This window comes from Stegostoma tigrinum, chromosome 7 (genome assembly GCF_030684315.1).
Source record: "Stegostoma tigrinum isolate sSteTig4 chromosome 7, sSteTig4.hap1, whole genome shotgun sequence".
In the NCBI taxonomy this organism is placed as follows: Eukaryota; Metazoa; Chordata; class Chondrichthyes; order Orectolobiformes; family Stegostomatidae; genus Stegostoma; species Stegostoma tigrinum.
Genome location: NC_081360.1, coordinates 71,317,589 through 71,340,197, shown reverse-complemented (window position 1 = coordinate 71,340,197; position 22,609 = coordinate 71,317,589). Strand labels below are relative to the sequence as shown.

At 38.4% G+C, this 22,609-nt stretch overlaps 1 protein-coding gene across 11 annotated transcripts in view; it reads left to right on the top strand.

Moving 5' to 3' along the window:
- nckap5l (NCK-associated protein 5-like) overlaps positions 1 to 22,609 on the top strand; it is a 752,792-nt gene that overhangs the window by 551,349 nt on the left and 178,834 nt on the right. For all 11 annotated transcript variants that reach the window (XM_059647402.1, XM_059647401.1, XM_059647405.1 and 8 more), the window contains 3 exons: positions 4,976 to 5,044; positions 9,880 to 9,918; positions 11,047 to 11,166. In XM_059647402.1, the coding sequence (XP_059503385.1) occupies positions 4,976 to 5,044; positions 9,880 to 9,918; positions 11,047 to 11,166 (228 nt within the window). The remainder of the gene's footprint in view (positions 1 to 4,975; positions 5,045 to 9,879; positions 9,919 to 11,046; positions 11,167 to 22,609) is intronic.

Below are 22,609 nucleotides of genomic sequence, written 5' to 3'. Positions count from 1 at the left end.
TGGGTACAATGGATGCAGTATACCACATTGGCAGATGTGCAGGTGAACCTCTGCTTAATGTGGAAGGTCATCTTGGGGCCTGGGATGGGGGTGAGGGAGGAGGTGTGGGGGCAAGTGTAGCACTTCCTGCGGTAGCAGGGGAAGGTGCATCCCTCACACCCCACCCACGCCACAACCGCCCTAAGAGGATCCCCCTCATTCTCACACACCACCCCACCAACCTCCGGATAAAACGCATCATCCTCCAACACTTCTGCCATCTACAATCTGACCCCACCACCCAAGACATTTTTCCATCCCCACCCTTGTCTGCCTTCTGGAGAGACCACTCTCTCCATGACTCCCTTGTTCGTTCCACACTGCCCTCCAACCCCACCAAACCCGGCACCTTCCCCTGCAACCGCAGGAAGTGCTACACTTGCCCCCACACCTCCTCCCTCACCCCCATCCCAGGTCCCAAGATGACTTTCCATATTGAGTAGAGGTTCACCTGCACATCTGCCAATGTGGTATGCTGTATCCATTGTACCCGGTGTGGCTTCCTCTACATTGGGGAAACCAAGCGGAAGCTTGGGGACTGCTTTGCAGAACACCTCCGCTTGGTTCGCAATAAACAACTGCACCTCCCAGTCGCGAACCATTTTAACTCCCCCTCCCATTCTTCAGACGACATGTCCATCATGGGCCTCCTGCAGTGCCACAAGGATGCCACCCGAAGGTTGCAGGAACAGCAACTCATATTCCACTTGGGAACCCTGCAGCCCAATGGTATCAATGTGGACTTCACCAGCTTCAAAATCTCCCCTTCCTCCACTGCATCCCAAAACCAGCCCAGCTCATCCCCTCCCCCCACTGCATCCCAAAACCAGCCCAGCCTGTCTCTGCCTCCCTAACCTGTTCTTCCTCTCACCCATCCCTTCCTCCCACCTCACGCCGCACCTCTATTTCCTACCTACTAATCTCATCCCACCTCCTTGACCTGTCCGTCTTCCCTGGACTGACCTATCCCCTCCCTACCTCCCCACCTATACTCTCCTCTCCACCTATCTTCTTTTCTCTCCACCTTCGGTCCGCCTCCCCCTCTCTCCCTATTTATTCCAGAACCCTCTCCCCATCCCCCTCTCTATTAAGCATACCTCTATCTTCTTTCCTTTTTGGTAGGAGCATACTCCCTGTCCATATACTTATCTGATTTTTTTCCTTTAGTTGCATGCACACATTCTGAGAATATTGGAGGGTTGTCATAGACTGTCAATTTGCACTTTGTTTCTGCTGTTTCATGCATTGGGCACAAGGTTTGTAGTTTATTCTCAGTGGTTTTGCTTGGTTTTCAGTCTTCAGTCAACCATCTCTGGTACCATATTATATTGCACACAGCTAATTAGCGAAGGATCAAGCCAGAGCCCAACTTTACACACGTTTGTTAGCATTTATTTACAGAGATACACAAGCAACAGCTTCTTACGTCCAACAACAATAGTTCCAGTTTGTGTCTGTTTGTTATTTTAGTCGACCTGTTCAGAGATGTTAGCACACATCTCTGTACTAATTGGGACTTGAGCTCAGTACGCTGGCTCAGAAGGTATTAGCACTGCACTGCAAGAGCCCTAGTTTGTATCTGCCTGGGAGTTCTTTGCATGCCCACCATCTGTATATAATTAAACTTAATTAATATAAACTTCAGCAGTCATGCCCACTAGGAAGGTCATTCCAGCTGCGTATATATATATTTGAATACTTTTGGGATGAGGACATCTGATACACTTCTGGTGTGCTCAGATTGAAACTGCTTTTATTAAGTAAATGAAGCGTCTCGACAAGCTTAATAAAAACACTGGAAATCTTTGTTATGTCAAATTCAGGTGACTTCATGCTACGGCTGCACCAAACATTTAGGAGAAACACCATCGCAGTTTGTTATTTGCACAATTATAGGAAAGGCACTCAGACTGGTTTTTGCTGGAAGGTGTATCTTTGTAAATGCATGGCTGAGAATTTCAGTATATCTTGGGAATCCTACAAATGATTAAGGAAATTTCTGTTATAAAACTGGGATAAGACAGTTGCGTGCACAATTTATTGGGGATTAAATGATGTGACTCAGCTGCAATTATGCCTAAACTTACTGGGAAGTCCAGACCACTCAAATCATAAACATTGAATCAAGAATATGAAACTGAGAGACAATAGGGTAAAATTTACATCAGTCTTGCATGTTTCTCATGTACACTGAACCGCACACAATCTTTAAATCTCCCCAGAAGCAGTTTCCATTTGCCTGCAGTTGGTCTTTGCTTTTTCTTTGACAATTTTGTTTAGGAGATGATGTTTTTGAAAGTACAATTGTATGCTATGTGTATAAAATATGTTCAAGGACATAGCAGCAAGTTTCAAGTTCATTAACAATATTGTGACTCAAAGTGGAAATCAGTTCAATGGAAATGCCCTCTAGTGGTTAAAATAAATCCTCTGGATTCTTGCATTTCAAGTCAACCATACTAAGTGTAGCTTTCCTGATGAAGGGTCTAGGCCCGAAACGTCAGCTTTTGTGCTCCTGAGATGCTGCTTGGCCTGCTGTGTTCATCCAGCCTCACATTTTATTATCTTGGAATCTCCAGCATCTGCAGTTCCCATTATCTCTAAGTGTAGCTTTGATGACATAGATGTTTAACGCACAGTTAAGGTCCCAGTTCAACAGATTATGAAAGTTCACAATATACACATTATTCATACTACTAAATAGTATCCTGACTTAACAGAGGCTTAACTCTGTTAATGTTTTCGCACAATTTAATCCATCTGCACCAATAAAAGTTGATTATTTTTTAGGATAAGCTAGTATGGTTTCAAATTGTACTCCTGAGATGCTGCTTGGCTTGCTGAGTTCAGCCAGCTTCACACTTTGTTATCTTGGTTTCAAGAGTTGGCTGAATTTTGAAATCCAAGCTGCAAACCTCAGGTTTTTGCTTGCTACATTCACGAGCAGTCCTGGTCAAAGTTCAAATATGTAAAAGATTGATCTTTTTTACTCACACGCATTGTTTAGTGTTTTGTTTTAAATGTTGTAAATTCATGCCTAAGATGAACCAATGTACAGCAGTCCCACTCCTGTGTCAGAGTAATAGTGGTAAGTGACATCTGGGCTCATTAGGCCAGCAGATTCCACGTTCAATCTACTTTCATAACTGTTGAACATGATTTTCAGATCTCCTATTTGGGTTGCTTGATAAGATAATTTTTTGATTAGAAACAAACAAAGCAATATTTTGAGTCGACAACAGAAATTGGTGGAAAAGCTTCAGCAGGTTTTGCAGCATCTGTCAAGAGAAAACAGGAGTTAACATTTCGGATCCAGTAACCCTCCTTCAGAATGGCTTCCTTTGTCTGGTAAAAGTGGATAATGTGATGAGATTTTGCTGTGCATCTCACACACCATATTATGTGTGTTTTATTCAAAAGAATTTGAAAAACTTGTCAAGCTGTTCTTCACTAAGCATTGATTTTCCCATGATGTTAGCATAGTTTATACATTTCTCATTTTCTTCTATTCAGAATTATAAAGTATTCATGATACATTTTCATTTCAAATTGTAATCATGTAAACATTAGAAGAGTTAGAATTCAACTTCTTTTGATATTTTAACAGAAGAATGCAAATGTTTGAATAATCTACCTAGATTGAGATTCGCATTCTGAAAAGTCACAAGTCCCATGTTGTCTCAATTTGGAATCAGAAATATCTTTGCATATCACCTTTTAGGAGTATTCTGGAGGATTTCTGAAAATGTAATCCATTGTTTGTTAATGTGCATTTCGTATTTGACTCAATCATTTTTTATCTGAAGTTAATTGTGTTTAAAGCAAGCTATTATATACTGAGCAAGAAACAAATTCCAAATTAATCTTTTATTTTTGTATTTGACAAAATTGTCCAATATATTTGTTTTACAATGATTCACAGTTCACAATTACCTCATATGTTAATGCTGAATGTTTGTTATTTTGGGCTGTACCAGTCTTTCTTTGCAAAATAAAGTTTAGTGTTATCAACATTTTTCTTGTACAGTTCTGTAATAACATATTTAACATGTCAAATTTGATTAAAATTGTTACTGCCTAACATTTGAAAAGGGAATTAAAAGCATTCCTTTATGATTTTAATGGTATATTATAAATGGAATTGTGATAGAATAATATAGTTCAATACTTCTGCCATGAGCAATATATTACTGATAGGGCATTCAGATATGATTAATTACATTTTTGATTTGTAGATTAAAAATGAGTACTGTTGTTTCAGCAAATGATCCTATATGTTCATATTCACCTTGTTTGTGTGCATACTTTAACCTTTCATTTGTTTGTTGTTAAAATGGCAAGATTACAAATAGTGGTAGCGATTTTTAGATTATCAAGTGGGCACTTTACTTCCTCAGTTATTGCTAATTTTAACGTGCAATTCAAATAAACGTGCTGGGCACAGTGACAACAGTGTAAGAGGAAAGAAAGAAATGATCATAATGGCCTGCTGAACAAATCAAAACAGCTACAGGCCAGCAGAGAAACCAAAGCAAAACAAAAAGCTCCAATGTAGCCATGGCAAGAGGTGGGCGGCATTCAACAATGTCGTGGATAGAGATCAGTGATTGGTCAGGCCTACCTCATGCAAGTCATTATTCTTGAATGAATTTGAAAGTATCATTTGCAACTGCTGGATGAAAATCTAGAAGTTGTACTATTTGTTTTTTAATCAAATAATTTTTACGGTTCCACATTTTAGTGAAAGAGAAAAATTGGAATGTTTTGCAAAATGGTAAATCTGAATTAAATAGACACATGTACCTGAATTTCAAATAAAGGTGCCCATGGATAAAACATTGGCTTTGTACCGGCACCTGCGGCTTCTCACTGATTTTTATGATAGATGACAGCCTGAACTTGTATTAATGTGGATTTTTTTTTGGTTTAATTGCAGGCAGAGAACTCGGCCTTAGCCTTAGAAAATGAGCATCAGAGAGAACAGTACGAAAGATGCCTTGATGAGGTAAGATGAGAAAGTTGCAGAGTATTTTGAGATTTTCTTTGCTTCTGCAAACCATTTCCTTTCAATAATTTGCATTTGCAGAAATATTTCAGTTTAGATCAATCTAAACTGATACATTGCAAACAGTTGTGGCACCGGTAAATCAAACTGAAAATTTCCTTCTGTTTCTCCAAACAACATACTTAATTTCAATCTCAGAAGAAATTTCTTTTTTTAATGTAATCTGTTTTCCCATCTCCTTTCTTTCTTTCTTGTCTGAATGAAACTGATAATTTAGTTAGAACTTCTGCTTTTGGTAATTTTATTTAGTGAACTCTCATCATGTAGAAATGGGCTGAGGTTGGTCAAATTTGATTAAAACTCTTGCAGTTGTCAAAGAGCAATTTTTCATCCAAGCACGTTGAGCTATATTTTAACATAGATCTTCCTGGCAACAAAAGCAGCGCTCTATTTCAGTGCTCTAGCCACTGTCTCACATGTAGTTTTTCTATTATTAATGCTTTCAGCCATGAACAAAATGTTCTCATTTACTCTGATTTTACATCTCATTTGATGCACTGTCCATTGTGTGGGAATTTCATAATGATTAATTTTGACTTTTAAAACTCACTGGGTACACTATGTGACTTGATACATTTTTATAAAATGTTGCCTTTAATGCCTTGAAGCTCATATTGCTGCTGATCTTAATGGACTAAATTATTTTCATTTTGTCTTTGTTTTCAGCTGCATCTTAACTACCACACATGCATGCTAGCAAGAGTCCTCAAATATGAATCCTGGCTTGCTTTCCTCCTCACTAGTTTAGGAACAGTAACACTATTCCTACCTTTTGTTAGTGAGATATGGTGATCCAAATTAAATCAGTTATAGCTTAAGGCTTACCTATAATGCCTGGTCCTCACTGCTCTCTATTCATCTGCTGGCAGGGTACACATTAAAGTCTTTAAGTGAAGTACTCTTAGTGAAGCAAGAAAGCATAACATAAAGATTCAATCCATGGTAACGAGGAAGTTTGGCGTAATCCAAGTACAATATGGCAATAAACTTGCGTTTATGCTGCAACATACATTTGTTACCTTGATATATGACTGTAATGTGAAATCCTGAGAGGGTGAGATATCGTACTTAAAAATTTACCTCATACTTTGACTGATTTTCAAATTTTTTCTCATGTTATATCGTTAATTACAAAGAGTCTGATAGTGTGTTTCCAGAGCACATGCAATTTTACATTGGTAGTCAAATTAAGGTGGTAGTTTTTCAATAATTAATCATTTGTAATTTTTTATTTGTCCGTTATACTCTGTGGTCTGTATGTCCTAGTCGAACTGCTCTTAATGGTAACCTTTATATGTTATTGCAATGTTTTAAAGTAATTGGTTACCTTTTTAATACTAGAATGGTACAATAGGACATAAATATTTATCAAGGAGCATTTCACTGTCAAGAAACAATCACTACAATTTGCTTCACTTTGCCATTCGGTAGTTTTTTGCTGAGGAAATCAAATACAATATTGATATACTCCTCATGCATTATATTAAGATCATCTAAATGTACCTTGCAGATTAAATATTTTCTGCATTTTAGAACGAAGGAACATGTATGACACAGAAGGCCGCCAATTGGTCAACTCATATCTGCAAGCTAAAGAAAGAGCTATCCAGCCTAATACCATTTTCCAGCTCTGTATGTTTGAATAATATAGAGCATGCTAACATTTAATCTTTTTGAAACAGTGCATGAAGTCTTGAGAAGCCGGGGGAAGAAAGATCTGAAGCAAGATGGTCAGCAGGAGTGGGACATAAGAATTAAGAATTATTCCCAATCAACCACCATTTAATAAATATTCTGCCTTTTTAAAAATGTCAAAATCCAAGTGGGTAACTTCAAATTTATTCACGATATATTCCATCTGCCATGTTGTTAGCCATTTTCTTGGCCTGTTCTAGTTCCTTTGAAGCCTCCTTGCAACTCTCATTCTCACCTAGCTTTGTGTATCAACAAGCATGGAAATACTATATTTGATCTCCACCTCACAGGTTTGGAATCTTGATGCCAAAGGATCCTGGATGAGTTGCTGCTGTTCATCTTGTAGATTGTATAAACTGCTGCTATTTTGTAACAGTAGTGAAGGAAATGAACCTTGAAAGTGGTGCATGGAGTTCCAATTAAGAGTGTTACTTTGCCATACATGGTGTCAAGCTTCTGGAATGGTGTTCGAACTGCATCTGTCGAGGCAAGTGGGGAGCATCCCATCACCTGCTGACTTGTGCCTTGCAGGTGGTGGATGTGCATTGGAGGGACAGGAGATACAGAATTCAAAGCATCTGATTTGCTTAAACAGTAGCCACAGAACTTATATGGCTGGTCCAGTTCAGTATTTGGCCCATGATAATCTGCAGGATATTGATAGCAGAGCATCAAGTGATCATAATGTCATTAAATATTGGTTAGAGATGGTTAGATTTTCTTCTGCTGGAGTTGGTCACTGCCTACAACTTGTGTGATGGGTATGTGCTTGCCAGTTATTTCACAGGCCTGAAAGTTGTCCAGATCCTGCTGCAAAAGAATGCAAATGAAGATGAATATTGTGCAATCATCAGCAAACATTCCCACTTCTAACCTTACAAAGGAGGGATAGTCATCAATAAAGTGGTTGATGATGGCTGAGTCTGTGTCATTATCTTGAAGAACTCCTGCAATGATATCTTGGGTCTAATTTGATATATCCCCCAACAACTGCAACGTTTTCTTTTCTGGGAGGTATATCCTAAAACTTATTGATGGTTTCGCCTGATTTATATTGATTCAGCTTTTCTAAGTTTCCTTGATGCTGTACTTGGTGAAAGGTGACTTTAATGAGAAGGGCAGTCACTCACACCTCTCTCTGGAGATTTGCTTTTCTGTCCATGCTTGGATGAATACTGTAAATTAAGTCAGGAGTTGAATAGTCCTGGTGGAACCCAAACTAAATATCAGAAAAATGGTAAACAGAAAGAACTGCAGATGCTGGAAATCAGAAACTAAAACAGAAATTGCTGGAAAAGTTCAGGTCGTGGAGAGAAATCAGAGTTAATGTTTCAGGTCAGACAACCGTTTGCAATGTGTTGTGTGTGTATGTGAAAGCAGAAGTTTGTCTCTCTAACTCTAGAAGGTCGCTCTACCTCAAAATGTCATGAACATTTGCATCTAAACAGGAAAATTGGTAAGAACATGGTCAATTCGGGTATTCCCTCATTATACGTGGTTGATTCTGGATTTGAGAGTGTTGGCTTCAGAATACTGAATGGCCTGGACAAATTGGATGTTGGAAAGATGCTTCCATTTGTAAGAGAGTCGATGAGCCGAGAGCATAGAACGGAGGTAATGAGAAACTTCTTTAGCCAGAGAGTGGTGAATCTATAGAATTCACTGCCATAGAAGGCTGTGGAGGCCAGGTCATTGAGTACATTTAAGACTGAGCTAGATAGGAGTTCTTGATTATAAAGGGGTTATGGGGAGAAAGCAGGAGAATGGGGTTCAGGAACTTACCAGCCATGCTTGAATGGCGGAGCAGACCCATTGGGCCAAATGGCCTAATTTCTGCTCCTGTGTCTTACGATCGTATGGTCTTATGGCTTATGAGGAGAAATTGAATAGACTGGGACAACACTCATTGGAATTTAGAAGAATGATGGGGATCTTATTGAATTGTACAAAATTATGAAGAGAACAGTTAAGACCGAAGCTGGGGATTGTTTTCACTGGAGAGTGAAACTAGAACTAAGGGACATAGCCTCAAAATGAGGCAAAGCAGATTTCAGACCAAGTTGAGGAGGAACTTCTTCACTTAAAACATTGTGAAACTGGAATTCCCTGCCCAGTGAAGCAGTCGAGACTACCTTGTGAAACTTTTTAAGGCAAAGACAGATCTTTGAACAGTAAAGGAACTAAGTGTTATGATAAGTGAGTGAGTAAATGGAACTGATCTTTTTTGAATGGCTGAATGGGCTCTATGAGCTATTCCTGCTCCTATTTCTTGCATTCGTGTGTTCTTATCTGTCACAGGCCCAGCCTATAAGCTATACCCTTCAAAACTCTGTCACTTTATTGCTTTTGATCTAGTCTTGGTGATGGACGTTGAAGTGCCCCACCCTGAATGCATTCTGTATCTAATGCCACCCCTTAGTAATTCTTACATTTGTGTTCAAAGTAGGGAAGAATGGATTTATCAGCCAAGTAGGAGTTGGACAAGGTGATTATAAAAAGGTTTCCTTGCCTATGTTTAACTTGGTATCATGGGACTTTGAGAGGTCGGGAGTCAACACTGAGGTGTCCCAGAGGAACTCTGTGACCGATGTGCTGTCATATCTGGTCGGTCTGTTCTGTCTGTTGAACTCATCGTGCCAGGGATGTCTAGAACATTGTCTGCAAGGCCTGATTCTTTGACTGTGCATCACTACTCTGGGTCAGACGGATTTGGCCTTTTTTGCATAAGTGAACTAAGTGGGTTTTCATAGCAATTAGCAATCATTTTGCCAAAAGCTGATTTATGGAATTCAGATTTCATCATGCATTAGTGGGCCTCTGGATTACTAATCCAATGATTTTATGACTTCAACCCCACTTCCCCATTGAAGTTGCTTGTCAAGGGGAAGAGACAAAGCATGCTATAATAACAAATGTTTAGGTTAAAGCCAACAATTTGCACAGACTGCTCAAAGATTATGAAACTCTATGAGCTTTTTTGCCAAATTAATGTCAAATATAATATCATTGAAAAATGGGTAGGTATTTTTGTGAATTGTAACAAAACTTTGTTGACAATGATTCTACCTATTTCTTTAAAGGTTGCCAATCAAGTGGTACAAGCATTGCTTACTCAAAAGGTAAATCAATTCACTAACTCCCTACATTCACCTACTGTAATTGTTAAAAAGCCGATAAGCACAAGATTGCAAAGTGAATCATAAACTGAATGATTTGCTGTTTCTCAAGAAGCAAAATCATTGACGCTGAGAACAATTCAAATGATATCATGAGACGTCAGTTATACTGGCCATGACGCTGATTCTGTCGTTACTCCAATAGGACCCTCAAACAAATTCAGGCACAATAATTTTATGAATTGGTGCAATTAATTGTTGTAAATAGTGTTCCACTGTCATAGCTTGCCTTTTAACAGGCAATGGTGGGATTGGAAAAAGTAAGACTCTCTGCTATCACGCATATTCTCAATTCTTCCACAAATAGTCCTGACTATCCACAGTGATGTGGAAATTCTTTTGAAGGGAAGGAAAATTAGACAAATCATTCTCGGGTTTTTATTCAGTTGGGCACAATGACATATTAAACTAGGAGAGAATATTATTGGCTGTAGTATCTTGTGTTAGAAAAAAAAGCAGCACAAACTTGTGTGCACATGTACGAGATATCAACCATTATGTGCTATTGTCATCAGTACATGTTGCTGTAGGTTTTAGGCTCTTTGAGATCGTCTTCCCAGTTAGTAAATTAAACCTGCAGGGAGCAAAGCAACCCATCAATTTTAAGTCCTGTATGTCTGTGCCTTAATTATGTTGTTTAATTTTGGAAAAAAACTCAACCTTGGTGTTTTTGTTACCTTTTGTTAGTTTCTGTGTTATGCATCGCCCCTCTGTCAAAATAGTGGTGTTGATAAATTTAATCTATTCATTATGGTTGTTAATACTGGTATGATGTAGATGCCACGTGCAGTGAATCTAGCCTTTTCTGCCAAGAGCATCTGGCTGTCTTGCTTAATATCCCTTTATGAAGGTGACAAAGTATAATAATAGCCCAGCCTAAGATTGGGGATAGAGGGGTCTCAGATTTCAGCTCACTGATCAAAATCACTTAAAATTTATAGCATCAGTTGAACCCCTTTATTGAGATTGGATTTGTTTTCTCATTCTATTATACTAATTGTCTGAAAAAAAATTAATAACAAAAATGAGTTATATTTTTGTAATCCACTCTTTCAATATATATATCTGCAGGATTTAAGAGAAGAGTGCCTGAAATTACGCACTAGGGTGTTTGATCTTGAACAACAGAATCGAGCATTAAGTGTTCTTTTCCAACAGAGAGTTCGTCTAGCCTCTGATTCCCTTCTACAGGTATGTATATTTACATTAACAATTTTTCCTGTCAGTATTCTCATGCTTAATTTTAGTCATCTTTCAAGATTTTACATCAAATTAGACTAATTCATCTATAAATTGAGATGGTCATTTTTTAGAAATTTTAGTACGATCAAAGGGCTTTTGTAAATGTATATTTATCCGTTCATTGTCACTACTTACAAATACTGAAATTAACTGGAATGTAATACATTACGCAAAAATCAACTGGTCAGTGTAAGGTTCAGACACAAATAAAAATAAATGCCCTAATTGTAAAGTTCTCAGTTTATACTGCAGTGGTATTTCAAATACTTATTCAATGGAGAAAATGACTTCAGAAATTCAGTGATTCAGAAATTTATGTCAAGAAATGTAACCTTAGCCTGTCATTCTGGAAATACGTTATGAAAATGAATATACTCGCTAATGTATGCTTGCCTCAATAACTGGTTCTTTAATTGCATTTTGTGATTTGAATACAAAATTGCAAGCCTATCTGACTGTAGTTAAACATTACGTAGTCATGATAAAATACTGAAAAGTTTAATTCACTAGTTACATTTTCAACTTCAATAAGAATATTTCATTGTGACTACTTCAGCAAAATGTTCAAGTGATCTGCAGGACAGCTGTGGCAAAATGTTGACTGAAATATATTACAGACTAAGACTGTTGACAGGTTATATTATAACTATAGAATAACAATTAACCAATTATTTTTGAATTGTAATCTGTTTCATTTCCTATAATCTTTACATCTAGACTTAACTATTTAAATACTGTCCTGGACAGCTTTCCATCTTACACCTGGGAAACCTTATGCCTCAAAATTCCTGTTAACCATTTATCAACTTGCATCATATGAACAGTATGCAATGGAACTGAGAAGGGAGCAAGCTATCCTAGATCTGGTCCTGTGTAATGAGACAGGGATAATTAATGACCTCATCGTTACGGATCCTCTTGGAAGCAGTGATCACGGTATGGTTGAATTTAGATTACAGATGGAGAGTGTGAAGATAAAATCCAATACCAGGGTCCTGCACTTGAACAAGGGGGACTACAATAGAATGAGGGAGGACTTGGCTAAAGTAGACTGGAAACAAAGATTTTATGGTGGGACAGTAGACGAACAGTGGAAGACTTTTAAAGCAATTTTTCAAAGTGCTCAGCAAAAGTATATTTCAGTGAAAAGGAAGGACTGTAAGAAAAGGGGTAATCTGCCATGGGTGTCTAAGGAAATAAGGGAGGCTATCAAATTGAAAGAGAAGGCATACAAAATGGCCAAAAACAGCATGAAACTAGAAGATTGGGAAAACTTTAAAGGTCATCAGAAAGCCACAAAGAGAGCTATAAAGAAAAATAAGATAGAACACGAGAAAAAAAAAACTAGCAAAGAATATAAAGACAGATAGGAAAAGTTTCTATGAAAATATAAAACGAAAAAGAGTGGCTAAAATAAACATTGCCCTTTAGAGGATGAGAAGGGGAATTTATTTATGGGATATGATGAAATGGCTGAGGCATTGAACAGGTATTTTGTATTGGCCTTCACAGTGGAGGACACTAATAACATGCTAGTAATTGACAAAGAGACGAAGGTAGGTGAGGACCTGGAAACAATGGTTATTATGGAAGAGGTAGAGTTGGGCAAGCTAATGGATCTAAGGATTGATAAATCTCCTGGTCTGGTGGAATCCATCCCAGGGTAATAAAAGAGATGGTGGGAGAAATAGCAGGTGTACTGGCAGTAATTTTTTAAAATTCGCTGGACTCTGGGACAATCCCAGCAGATTGGAAAACAGCAAATGTGATGTCACTGTTTAAAAAGGGAGGTAGACAAAATATGGGGAACTACAGACCAGTTAGCTGAACCTTTGTAGTGGGGAAGATGCTTGAGTCTATTATCAAGGAAGAAATAGCAAGGCATCTCGATAGAAATTGACCCGTTGGACAGACACAGCATGGATTCATGAAGGGCAGGTCATGCTTGACAAATCTTTTGGAATTCTATGAAGACACTACAAGCAAGGTGGACAATGGGGACCCAGTGGATGTGGTATTCCTAGATTTCCAGATTAGATTAGATCCGCAGTTCGCTAATTTATTTTCTGATTTGAAATGTTTGTTAAAACCTTCTTGCTGTTGTGTTAAATGTCAAACATTGACTGGAGTCACAAATTGGAAGGCACAGAAAAGATAGGCTTGCTGTTTGAAAATTTCCTGCGAGTGTCAGCATAGAAGTGTGTTCTGTTCTCCACAGCAAAAATGATTTGCCCTACTTCAGATTCAGTCTCTGTTTTGTAGCATTCATCTTTATGGATTTTCAGACAATAATCATACTTGGAAAATATGTAATAAAGAGCCCATTTTTTCCTCAGAAGATAACCCACCTTTTAGTTCTCAAAGGGTCAACAAAATCCAATCATCATTCAACAGATAATATGAAATCAAGATAAAGATTACATTTGATACTTTTCTTTTCAGTTGATAGATTGAGGAGAAAGCCCAATAGGAAAAAGTCATAAAGTATTTGTAATAAAGGTTCTTATCTTGCCTTATAATTTGGTAGAACTGAAATCTAATCAAAACCGCAAGTGCTTGCCATGCTCCCAGTCAAGTGATGTATGAAAAGATACTCAATAAAAGTGGGACTTCTAAAATTTTTGCTGCATTTGCACTGAACTTGTACTCTACAAATTCAAAAGCTATTCAGTAAATTACCATACTGCAGACTGTGTAGTATTTACATCTGATAATTTTGCAAGCGCTATAAAAATTGATTGGCTCGTACTTGTAATTAATGTCTCACATATCTGAATTGGTATTTTACATTAAAACTGAAGCAAAATACTCTGGATACTTGATATCTGAAATTAAAACAATGTGGTGGAGAAACTCAGCTGAGCTTCATCTGTAGAGAGAGATGCAAAGGGCTATATTTTCTGAGCGATAGCAATCACAGTCAGATTACCAAACTTCTCCTAGTTTGTACGACTAAAAAGAGTTCCTGGCAGGAGATTCAAATCATGACTCTTGCAGTACGGCAGGGCTTACCTTAAATCTAACAGTTGCTTCATAAATCAGGATAGTTTGAGGATGTCAAATCTATTCCCTTTTTACACAGCAGTAGTTGCCATATTTTGTGACTTAAATGGTCCAGTCACACCACCATTGTGACACCTTCTGTGAAAAGTTATCAGGTATTAGAGCACATGGTTGGAAGTGTGTCAGGTAAGTTATGGCTGGCACGGTGGCACAGCGATTAGCACTGCTGCCTCTCAGCACCAGGGACCTGGTTTAAATTTCAACCTTGGGTGACTGTCTGCGAGGAGTTTGTACATTCTCCTCGTGCCTGCATGGATTTCCTCCCATAGTCCAAAAATGTGCAAGTTACATGATTGGCTAAATTGCCCTGAGGTGTTCAGGGTTGTGAAGGCTAGGTGGATTGGAAATGGTAAATGTGAGGTTACGGGGATAGGATGGGATGCTCTTCGAAAGATTTGGTACAGACACAATGGGCCAAATGGTCTCTCTGCTTTGTAGCAATTCTCTGATTCTAAACGATGGAGCATTCAGGGTAGATTGCGGTAGGCTGGAGGCATTGGATCTGGCAAGGGGAAACTTTTGGGGTGTATTGTCCAGCAGCGGAATAAGGGTGGCAGCTCAGAAAGAAAGTGATGAAGGCTGGGGTACTTCAGCTACTGTGGGGGAGGGAACTTTCAGGTGCTGGGCTGTTGGGCTCCATAGCAGGGCTGAAGGTGTCATGTCCTGGGGTAGAGAGTAGGTGATAGGTCAAGCAGTTTGGGGGGGTGTTGGGTCATGAGAGGAGGGGCTGTGTTGGGTCCTTCTGGCCAGGATGGTGTCATGTGCAGTGTTGAAGAAAAGGGTGTATTGGGGTGATAGTTTTTATTTTATTCATTAATGGGATGAAGGCATTGCTGGTTTGGCAGCTTTTATTGCCCATTCTTAATGGCCCAGAGGGCAGTTAAGAGTCAAACACATTACTATGGGTCTGGAGTTACATGTAGGTCAGACCAGGTAAAGGTGGCAGTTTCTTTCCTGAAAGGACATTAATGAAGAAGATGGGTAATGATGGTGGGAGTTAAGTCCCAGTACGAAGAAGGGTGTCAGGCCTAATGGCGGGAAAGGAGCATTTGGTTGTGGGTGGGAGGGGTGTTGTTGGAAGTCCCCTGGGGGAGTACTGGGTCTGGCGACGGTGGGGTAGCTCATATCAAGTCAGGGTCTGGGTGTGTCAGGTGTCAGGGGCACTGTAAGAAATTTAGGGGAGGTGTGTGTTGTAAGTTAGGGTGTCAGTATAATAGTTAACCATGTGTTAGACCTGCCTTTTCATATTTCCTTGGTAACTATTACTTGCACCGCAACAGAACCCTATAAATTCTGATTTAATGATATTTTTGGAAGATTCCAAACACAAGGGGAAATTTCCCAGTGGAATCCTGAAATTCTTGGCAATTCCCTCGGAGTCAGCTACATCAGGAAATCTGTAGTTCCAATACATATTTCCCATCTGAGCTGCAGAAACAATTGTCTGGCATAGGAAAATTCAGCCCAGAGTTAGCTGAAGGAAAAAAGAAGTGAAGATTTTTTTTTGAAATGATTTTAAAATCTGATTTTATATTTATAGAGCTAACAAAGTGACTGTGTAAAGCATAGCAGGACCAGCTGAACTGAACAGTAACAGAACTACCATTAATTTTTAGTACTTTGCTGAGATGAAAGACCTCAGGATTAAATTTCCTGCTGTAATAATGGAGATTTGAATTATTTTTGTTTTGTCTATTAAATTTTATTTGTAGATAAAAGTATAGCTCCATTAAAGTTCCAGCAGTACAATTTATATGACATGACATGGAACAATGAGATCACAGTGATTTGCTGGAGAGAGTGCAATTTCTTTTAAAACGGTTTTGAATTTTTGCATTTAGGCGAGCTAGAAAAGCACTTTATTTTGGAGAAGACTTTCATCGATCTGTCATTCTCTGGATTCTTTATTACGCAACATATGAAATTGTAATGACCTAGGCTTGCAATGAGAATAACAATGAGGCCATCAGCATTGTCATTATTAATTGGTCAGCTATTTCCAATGCTCTCTCACACACACAGTCAATATGTTCAGGTTGCCTTGTTCCTCCAAAAGACATGCTATACCAGTACTTCACCAAGAGATTAAATTACAAACACAGCATAAATTTGGAGGTACTTAACACAATTACACCATAAAGCTGTGCCAAAATAATTTGGGCACCTTCATTCAAGCCTTAATAAATTTTTAACAGTGCGTGATTATGAGTTGCTGCCAAATCATTTCACTGGTACTGAAAATTAACTTCCAAATCTGGACTCCCATTTCTGCATGTTTTAATTATTGTTAAATTTACAGATATTTTTCTCTCCTTCTTTTACATACATTCGTGGGATGTGGGCATTGCTAATTAGACCAAAATTTGTTTCTAAACCCTAAATGCCTAGGGATAATTTAAGAGTCAACTATTTTACTATGGGTCTGCAGTTACACATAAGGCAGACCAGGTAAAGTTGGAGTACACTGGTGAACTGGATGGGTTTTTCCAGCAATCATTGTTTCTTAGTCGTCACAAGACTCTCACTTCCAGATCTTGTTATTGAATTCAGATTCCACCGTCTGCCAGGATGGGATTCAAACGCAGGTTGACAGAACATTAACTCGGTGCCTGGAGGAGTAGGCTAGCAATAATGCTGCTCAAGCATTGCTTCCCCTCAGTGGCATTTTGCTTTTGTCATCCCACCACCTGCCCCACCATCACCTTGATTTTACTTTCTCAACATAATTTGTACATTGGATTTGATCATTTAATTTAAAAATTCAGGTTTAGACTTTGAACTGGATTTTCTGGTCCCACAGAAGCAGTGTAAGAGGCAGAATTAGCAGCCATGTTTGGGAAGAACAAATCTAATTGGATTAGCTTCCACTTGCAGTTGGGATCCCCAGCTGAGGCCAAAGCCTACCACTTGATGGACTACCTAAAGGACAGTCAAGCTGGGATAAATAGCAATATCTCCTCTCCATTATCTTGGCATAGACCTCAGCTGGAGGCCATTCTGTGCAGGGCTACTCCCTCTGTACTGATGGCCTGACAAATGTGGACACTAGGGCTTTGAAACTTTTTTTCTTATAATCTCTCAGACATCATCTGTATTTTGAGCCCTAGTCTCCTGCCTGTCTTAGCACAGCTCGCCTCTCTTAGTAGGACTGCTAGCTGGATATTGCAGTGGGTCCACTGATTGGATCTTCATTGGTCCGCCTGCATCCTTAATTGGACAGGGCATCAGAGACCGCTTCTTAATTGACTGCTGCTGTTCTGGCTATCGATAAAAGATTTAATCTAGGCATGTAGCTTCCAGACCAAAAGAATTCAAAACGCAAGATGTAAACAGGAGAGTTCCTTAAAAGGGTCAGCAATTCTTGGAGAGAGGTTTATAAAATTCCTCTAGCAGTATGAATTAGTTATGTGTGTTGCAGATTCGAAGAGGAGCAGCAGGAAGCTAAAGTGAGTTCTACATTTTTATTTGAATATCCAAAAGCATGGCATGAGATGTGGGGTAAAGCTTTAATTTAATTTCAGTGCATTTTGTTGTTAGACCCCGAGGGAAGAATTGTTGGAAAAGTTGCCTGAGCTTGCGCCTAGTGGAAGAAGTCTACAATGGCTCTCACAAAGGCAAAAACAGTCAGCTTGATTAGTTAGTATAAAAAGAGATATAATGAAGCCTTGGGAACAAACTATGAAAAAGATGAAGGGTCTAGGCCCGAAACGTCAGCTTTTGTGGCTCTCTGATGAAGGGTCTAGGCCCGAAACGTCAGCTTTTGTGCTCCTGAGATGCTGCTTGGCCTGCTGTGTTCATCCAGCCTCACATTTTATTATCTTGGAATCTCCAGCATCTGCAGTTCCCATTATCTATGAAAAAGATGAGTTGATAGGATGTGCGAGATAGTAGGAACTGCAGATGCTGGAAAAATTTCTGATGAAGGGTCTAGACCCGAAACGTCGGCTTTCCTGTTCCTAAGGTGCTGCTTGACCTGCTGTGTTCATCCTACCCCACACCTTGTTAAGTTGACAGCATGCCCCAGCTAGAAGAAGGAACTGAAGGGTACACACTCATAAGGTCTTTAAAGAAAATTAGGTTTCACTTAATTGATAATAGAAGGATCCTCTTGTAATTTGGTACATTGAAGAATAAGTCAAATATAAAGAACATAAAGTAAATTTGGGAGGGCTGTGGAAAACTATTTAATATTGCTCTCAGGAAAATGAAGAATTCTTAAGAAAAGGATACTCCTATTGGTGGGGTGGTATGTGAGCAGGAAAAATAAAAGTAGAACTGAGTTTAGAGCATAATCCATGTAATGAGTGCAATATTATAGCCTAGATCTGTTAGTTAATTCTGGATATTTGGGTTTGTTTTTGTATATTAATCGTCCATTGTAACACTGCATTGTTGCAGTGAATTATTTAATTAGCTGTGAATTATTTTGGGATTTCCTCATGTTATGTAAGAACCTAAATAAATGTTTCTATTTTATGTGTTATTACACGTAGACTCCCATCATTGCATTTGATTAAAGAAGTAATGTAATGATCCGAGCTGATAGCAGTTCTAGACAAGCCAGGTCTCACACTAAAATGTGACTCGTTAGATTGTTTTCATATTTCAGATTTCATCAATCCCTCAAAGATAATCACATGAGACTTTAGATTTTCTTTAACAGAACAGGAGTTTATTCCACAAAAGACGAAATAAAAGAGAAGGATGGATCAAATCATAGTTTCCAACTTCCGAACACCATCTATTTACAGTCCAGCAAATCCAAAGAAATTACACCTCTCTATCAATCCTTTTTGTTCAAATTAACAGACTCACACCAGTTTTTAATATCTCATGTGAGGAAATTTCTTACATGAGTATTCAAAGTACAGAGAACTTAATTTTTTTCAGCTATTAATAACCTGTGGATTTCTAACCAATCAGTTCTGATTTTAAAGCTGTATAACATAAACTTCAGGTGACTGTTTTGCCTAAACTCTCCTTTACTCCTTTGATGAGAGAAAAGTAAACTTGCTTGTGGAACCACTCAGGTTTCCTGCAAACAATCCTAAAAACTTTCAGTCTCTAAATTAAAGTTAATCTTTGGAATATTCTGAACTGAAGATAAACTAATGACTTTCAATGTTTACCTTTTGTAAGCCACCACAGTATAAACAATTTTCTATTAATGCCAAAGGAGGTCGCAGTAACCTGTTTGCTGATAAATAGGTGCTGCACTAGATTATTGTTCCAGAAGGACTCTTTAATGTTGTCTCTTATTAAAAAAAATCGTAAAACTAATCAAGACCATTTGTCGCTATTTTAAAATCTAAGCTCCAAAACTGATTTATAATTCACACCTATCGTCAAAATGTCATTTCATAACTATCCATATCAGATTGTTTATAGGAACTAATCAGCTGATAGTAATTTTTAATCAATTAACACATACTAGTCAGCCATAAATGAGGTCAAGACTAAAAGAGATTGCTTTTTCAAAGCATCATAGAGCTTTTACAATATGGAAAGAAGCCGTTCAGCATACCATGCCATCTCCCTTCATCAGGCATACATCAAAACTAGTCCAATTTTCCAGCATTTGGCCCATATCCATGATTGCATTGCATTTCAAGTGGTCATCTAAATAGCTCTTAAATATCTTGATGGTTCCCATTTTTAACACCCTTTCAGGCAGTCAAAGAAGGAAAGAACAAAGAACAAAGTAGGTTGACTAAAGCACAGGAATAAACCCTTCAGCCCACCAAGTCTGCAATAACATGTAATGCTTTTCTAAACAAAAAGCCTTTTGCCTGTACACATGTCCATATCTCTCTATTCCCTGCCTATTCAAGATGCTTCTTAAACATTGCTATAGTATCAGCCACCACCACCTCCTCTGGCAGTGCATTCCAGGCACATAATACCTTCTATAAAAACAAAAAAATCTACCTGCCATAATTCCTTTAAACTTACAACCTTTACCCAGAAGCTATGTCCCCAGTAATTGACATTTCTACCTTGGGAATAAAGAATACTGACTGTCTATTTTACCTATGTCTGACATAACTTTGTGGACTTCTATTAGGTTATCTCTCATCATTTGACATTCAAGTGAAAACAAACTAAGTTTCTCCAATTTCTCCTTATTCAGTTGCAGATTTACATAACCCTCTGGGTGAAAATTATTTTCCTCAAATTCGCTCAAAACATCTTGCTCCTTGCCTTAAAACTGTGCCCTTGTTATTCACCCTGTGTTAACGGGAAAGGTTTCTGCCTATCTAACCTGTCTGTGCTGTATATATACCTCAATAGGATCCACTCCTCGCACCCCCAGCCTTCTCTACTCTAAGAAAATTAACCCCACCCTATCTAGTATGTCTTTGCCTAGGCTGGAGTGATTCAGCTATGTCCTGGTGAGTCTCTTCCACACCCTATCTTGTGCATTCACATTCTTTCTATATTGTGGTGACCGAACTGCATAAAAGACTCCAGCTATGGCCAACTAGTGTTATATACAGCAGCAACATGACTTCCTTGTCCTTGTGTTCACTACTAATGGAAGCAAGTACCCCATTATGTATTCTTACACATCTTATCTACCTGTCCTGCTGCCGTCACTGATCCACGGGCATGCAGACTGAGATGTCTCTGATCCTCTGTACATCCTAACATCCTGCCACTCAATCTGTACTCCCGAGACTTGTTAGTTCTCCCCAAATGTATTACTTTGTATTTTCAGGATTAAATACAGCCCATTTATATTGCTCTTTAGTTTAAGGCTTATCTCCGCATAACACCACCAATTTGCGTATCATCTGAAAATTTACTGATCACACCTCTACTTTGAAGGATTTGATCATTAATCCCCAGATTTTCACTTACCATATGATCTATATTTAAGATTTGTTTGGAGCTGTCACATTTTTAAACTGATAAGCTTTTACTGATTTTCTAGCTGAATATCCCTGCATCCATTTAGCTATTTATCTTCAATATAAGCATAAGAGATGTATCTTTAATTAAAAAGCTGTTAATTTAAACTGTTGCTATGTTTATAAACCATTAATAACTCAATATAGTTTTAATATCCTTTTATGCAAAGCTCTAATCTTGCAGACACAGTCTTAAAAATTTACCAGAATCTGTTTATCTTGTGCTATACCCATCTTACCTTTCTGGATTTTCAGTTACTGTTCTGTTGACCTGTTTTCTAACTTTTCAGCTCAGTTCATTAAGGCCTGGTACCTTTTTATCTTGCTGAGATTGTCTTTTCTTTCCCAATCCTGCAGCCTTATCTTTTACACTTAATTATTTTCCCCTATTCTCACATTGAACCTAACTATATCTGTTCAGTACCTTCCAATCATTTTTCTACTTTCACATTAACCATGTGCCCCATTCTTTTCCAGGAGCTAACTTAAGAAATGTTTCATTCTTTGTTGAGCTCAATATGTATTGATCAAAGAGGTGGTGCTGACTGCATTCTAAAAGACCATTCTACTTTAACCACGTGCGTTCCCTTCATCCCACTGTATCTTGGGATAGTTGCAATTCCCTATTTTTGTTGTTCTGTATCACTTTGAATTGTGATATCACTACATTTATCTTAGCTTAACTATTTCTATACAAAATTCTGGATGAATGAATTTCACACATGAATCAGTGCACAGCACATTAGATACATTTATCTATTTTCTTCTGCTTTTTCTTGAGCTTGGGCTGCAACTGGAATTGTTTACCTCAAATATCTAGACTGTCGTCCTACTATATGAAACTGTAATGGGGACTGAGGTCTGGATTTCCAGTGGATCTGCAGGCATTATGACCAGTCACTAGCAATATAAGAAAACAAAACTGTTTCTTTGCACTCCAGCCTTTTTTAACCTGAGAACTAAGTTGAACCTGGCAACTGCTGTATTCTAGGGAACTGGTAATCTGTGAAAATAAAAAAAAACAGAAACAAGGAACAAAAGTAAATTATTTGGCCCCTTGACTGTGCTCTGTACTTCTAAAACATCATGGCTGATTGTAGCCTCAAATCTACATTGTTTATAACCTCTGATAACCTGCAATCTCCTTGCTTGACAAGAATTTGAATCCACTTCTATCTTAAAAATAGCAAATTGCAACTTTAAAAAAAAGACTCTGCTTCCATCATCTTTTGCAGAGTTCAAAAGACTCTCAGCCCTCAAGAGCATAAAGGCCCCATCTGCGATTCAAATGGGCAACCCATTACTTTTAATTAGTGACTTGTAGTTCTAGATTCTCTTGTAAGAGGGCACAACACGTCCACACTCACCCTTTCAAGACTCCCTCAAGATTATATATATTTAAATTAAGCCACCTCTTA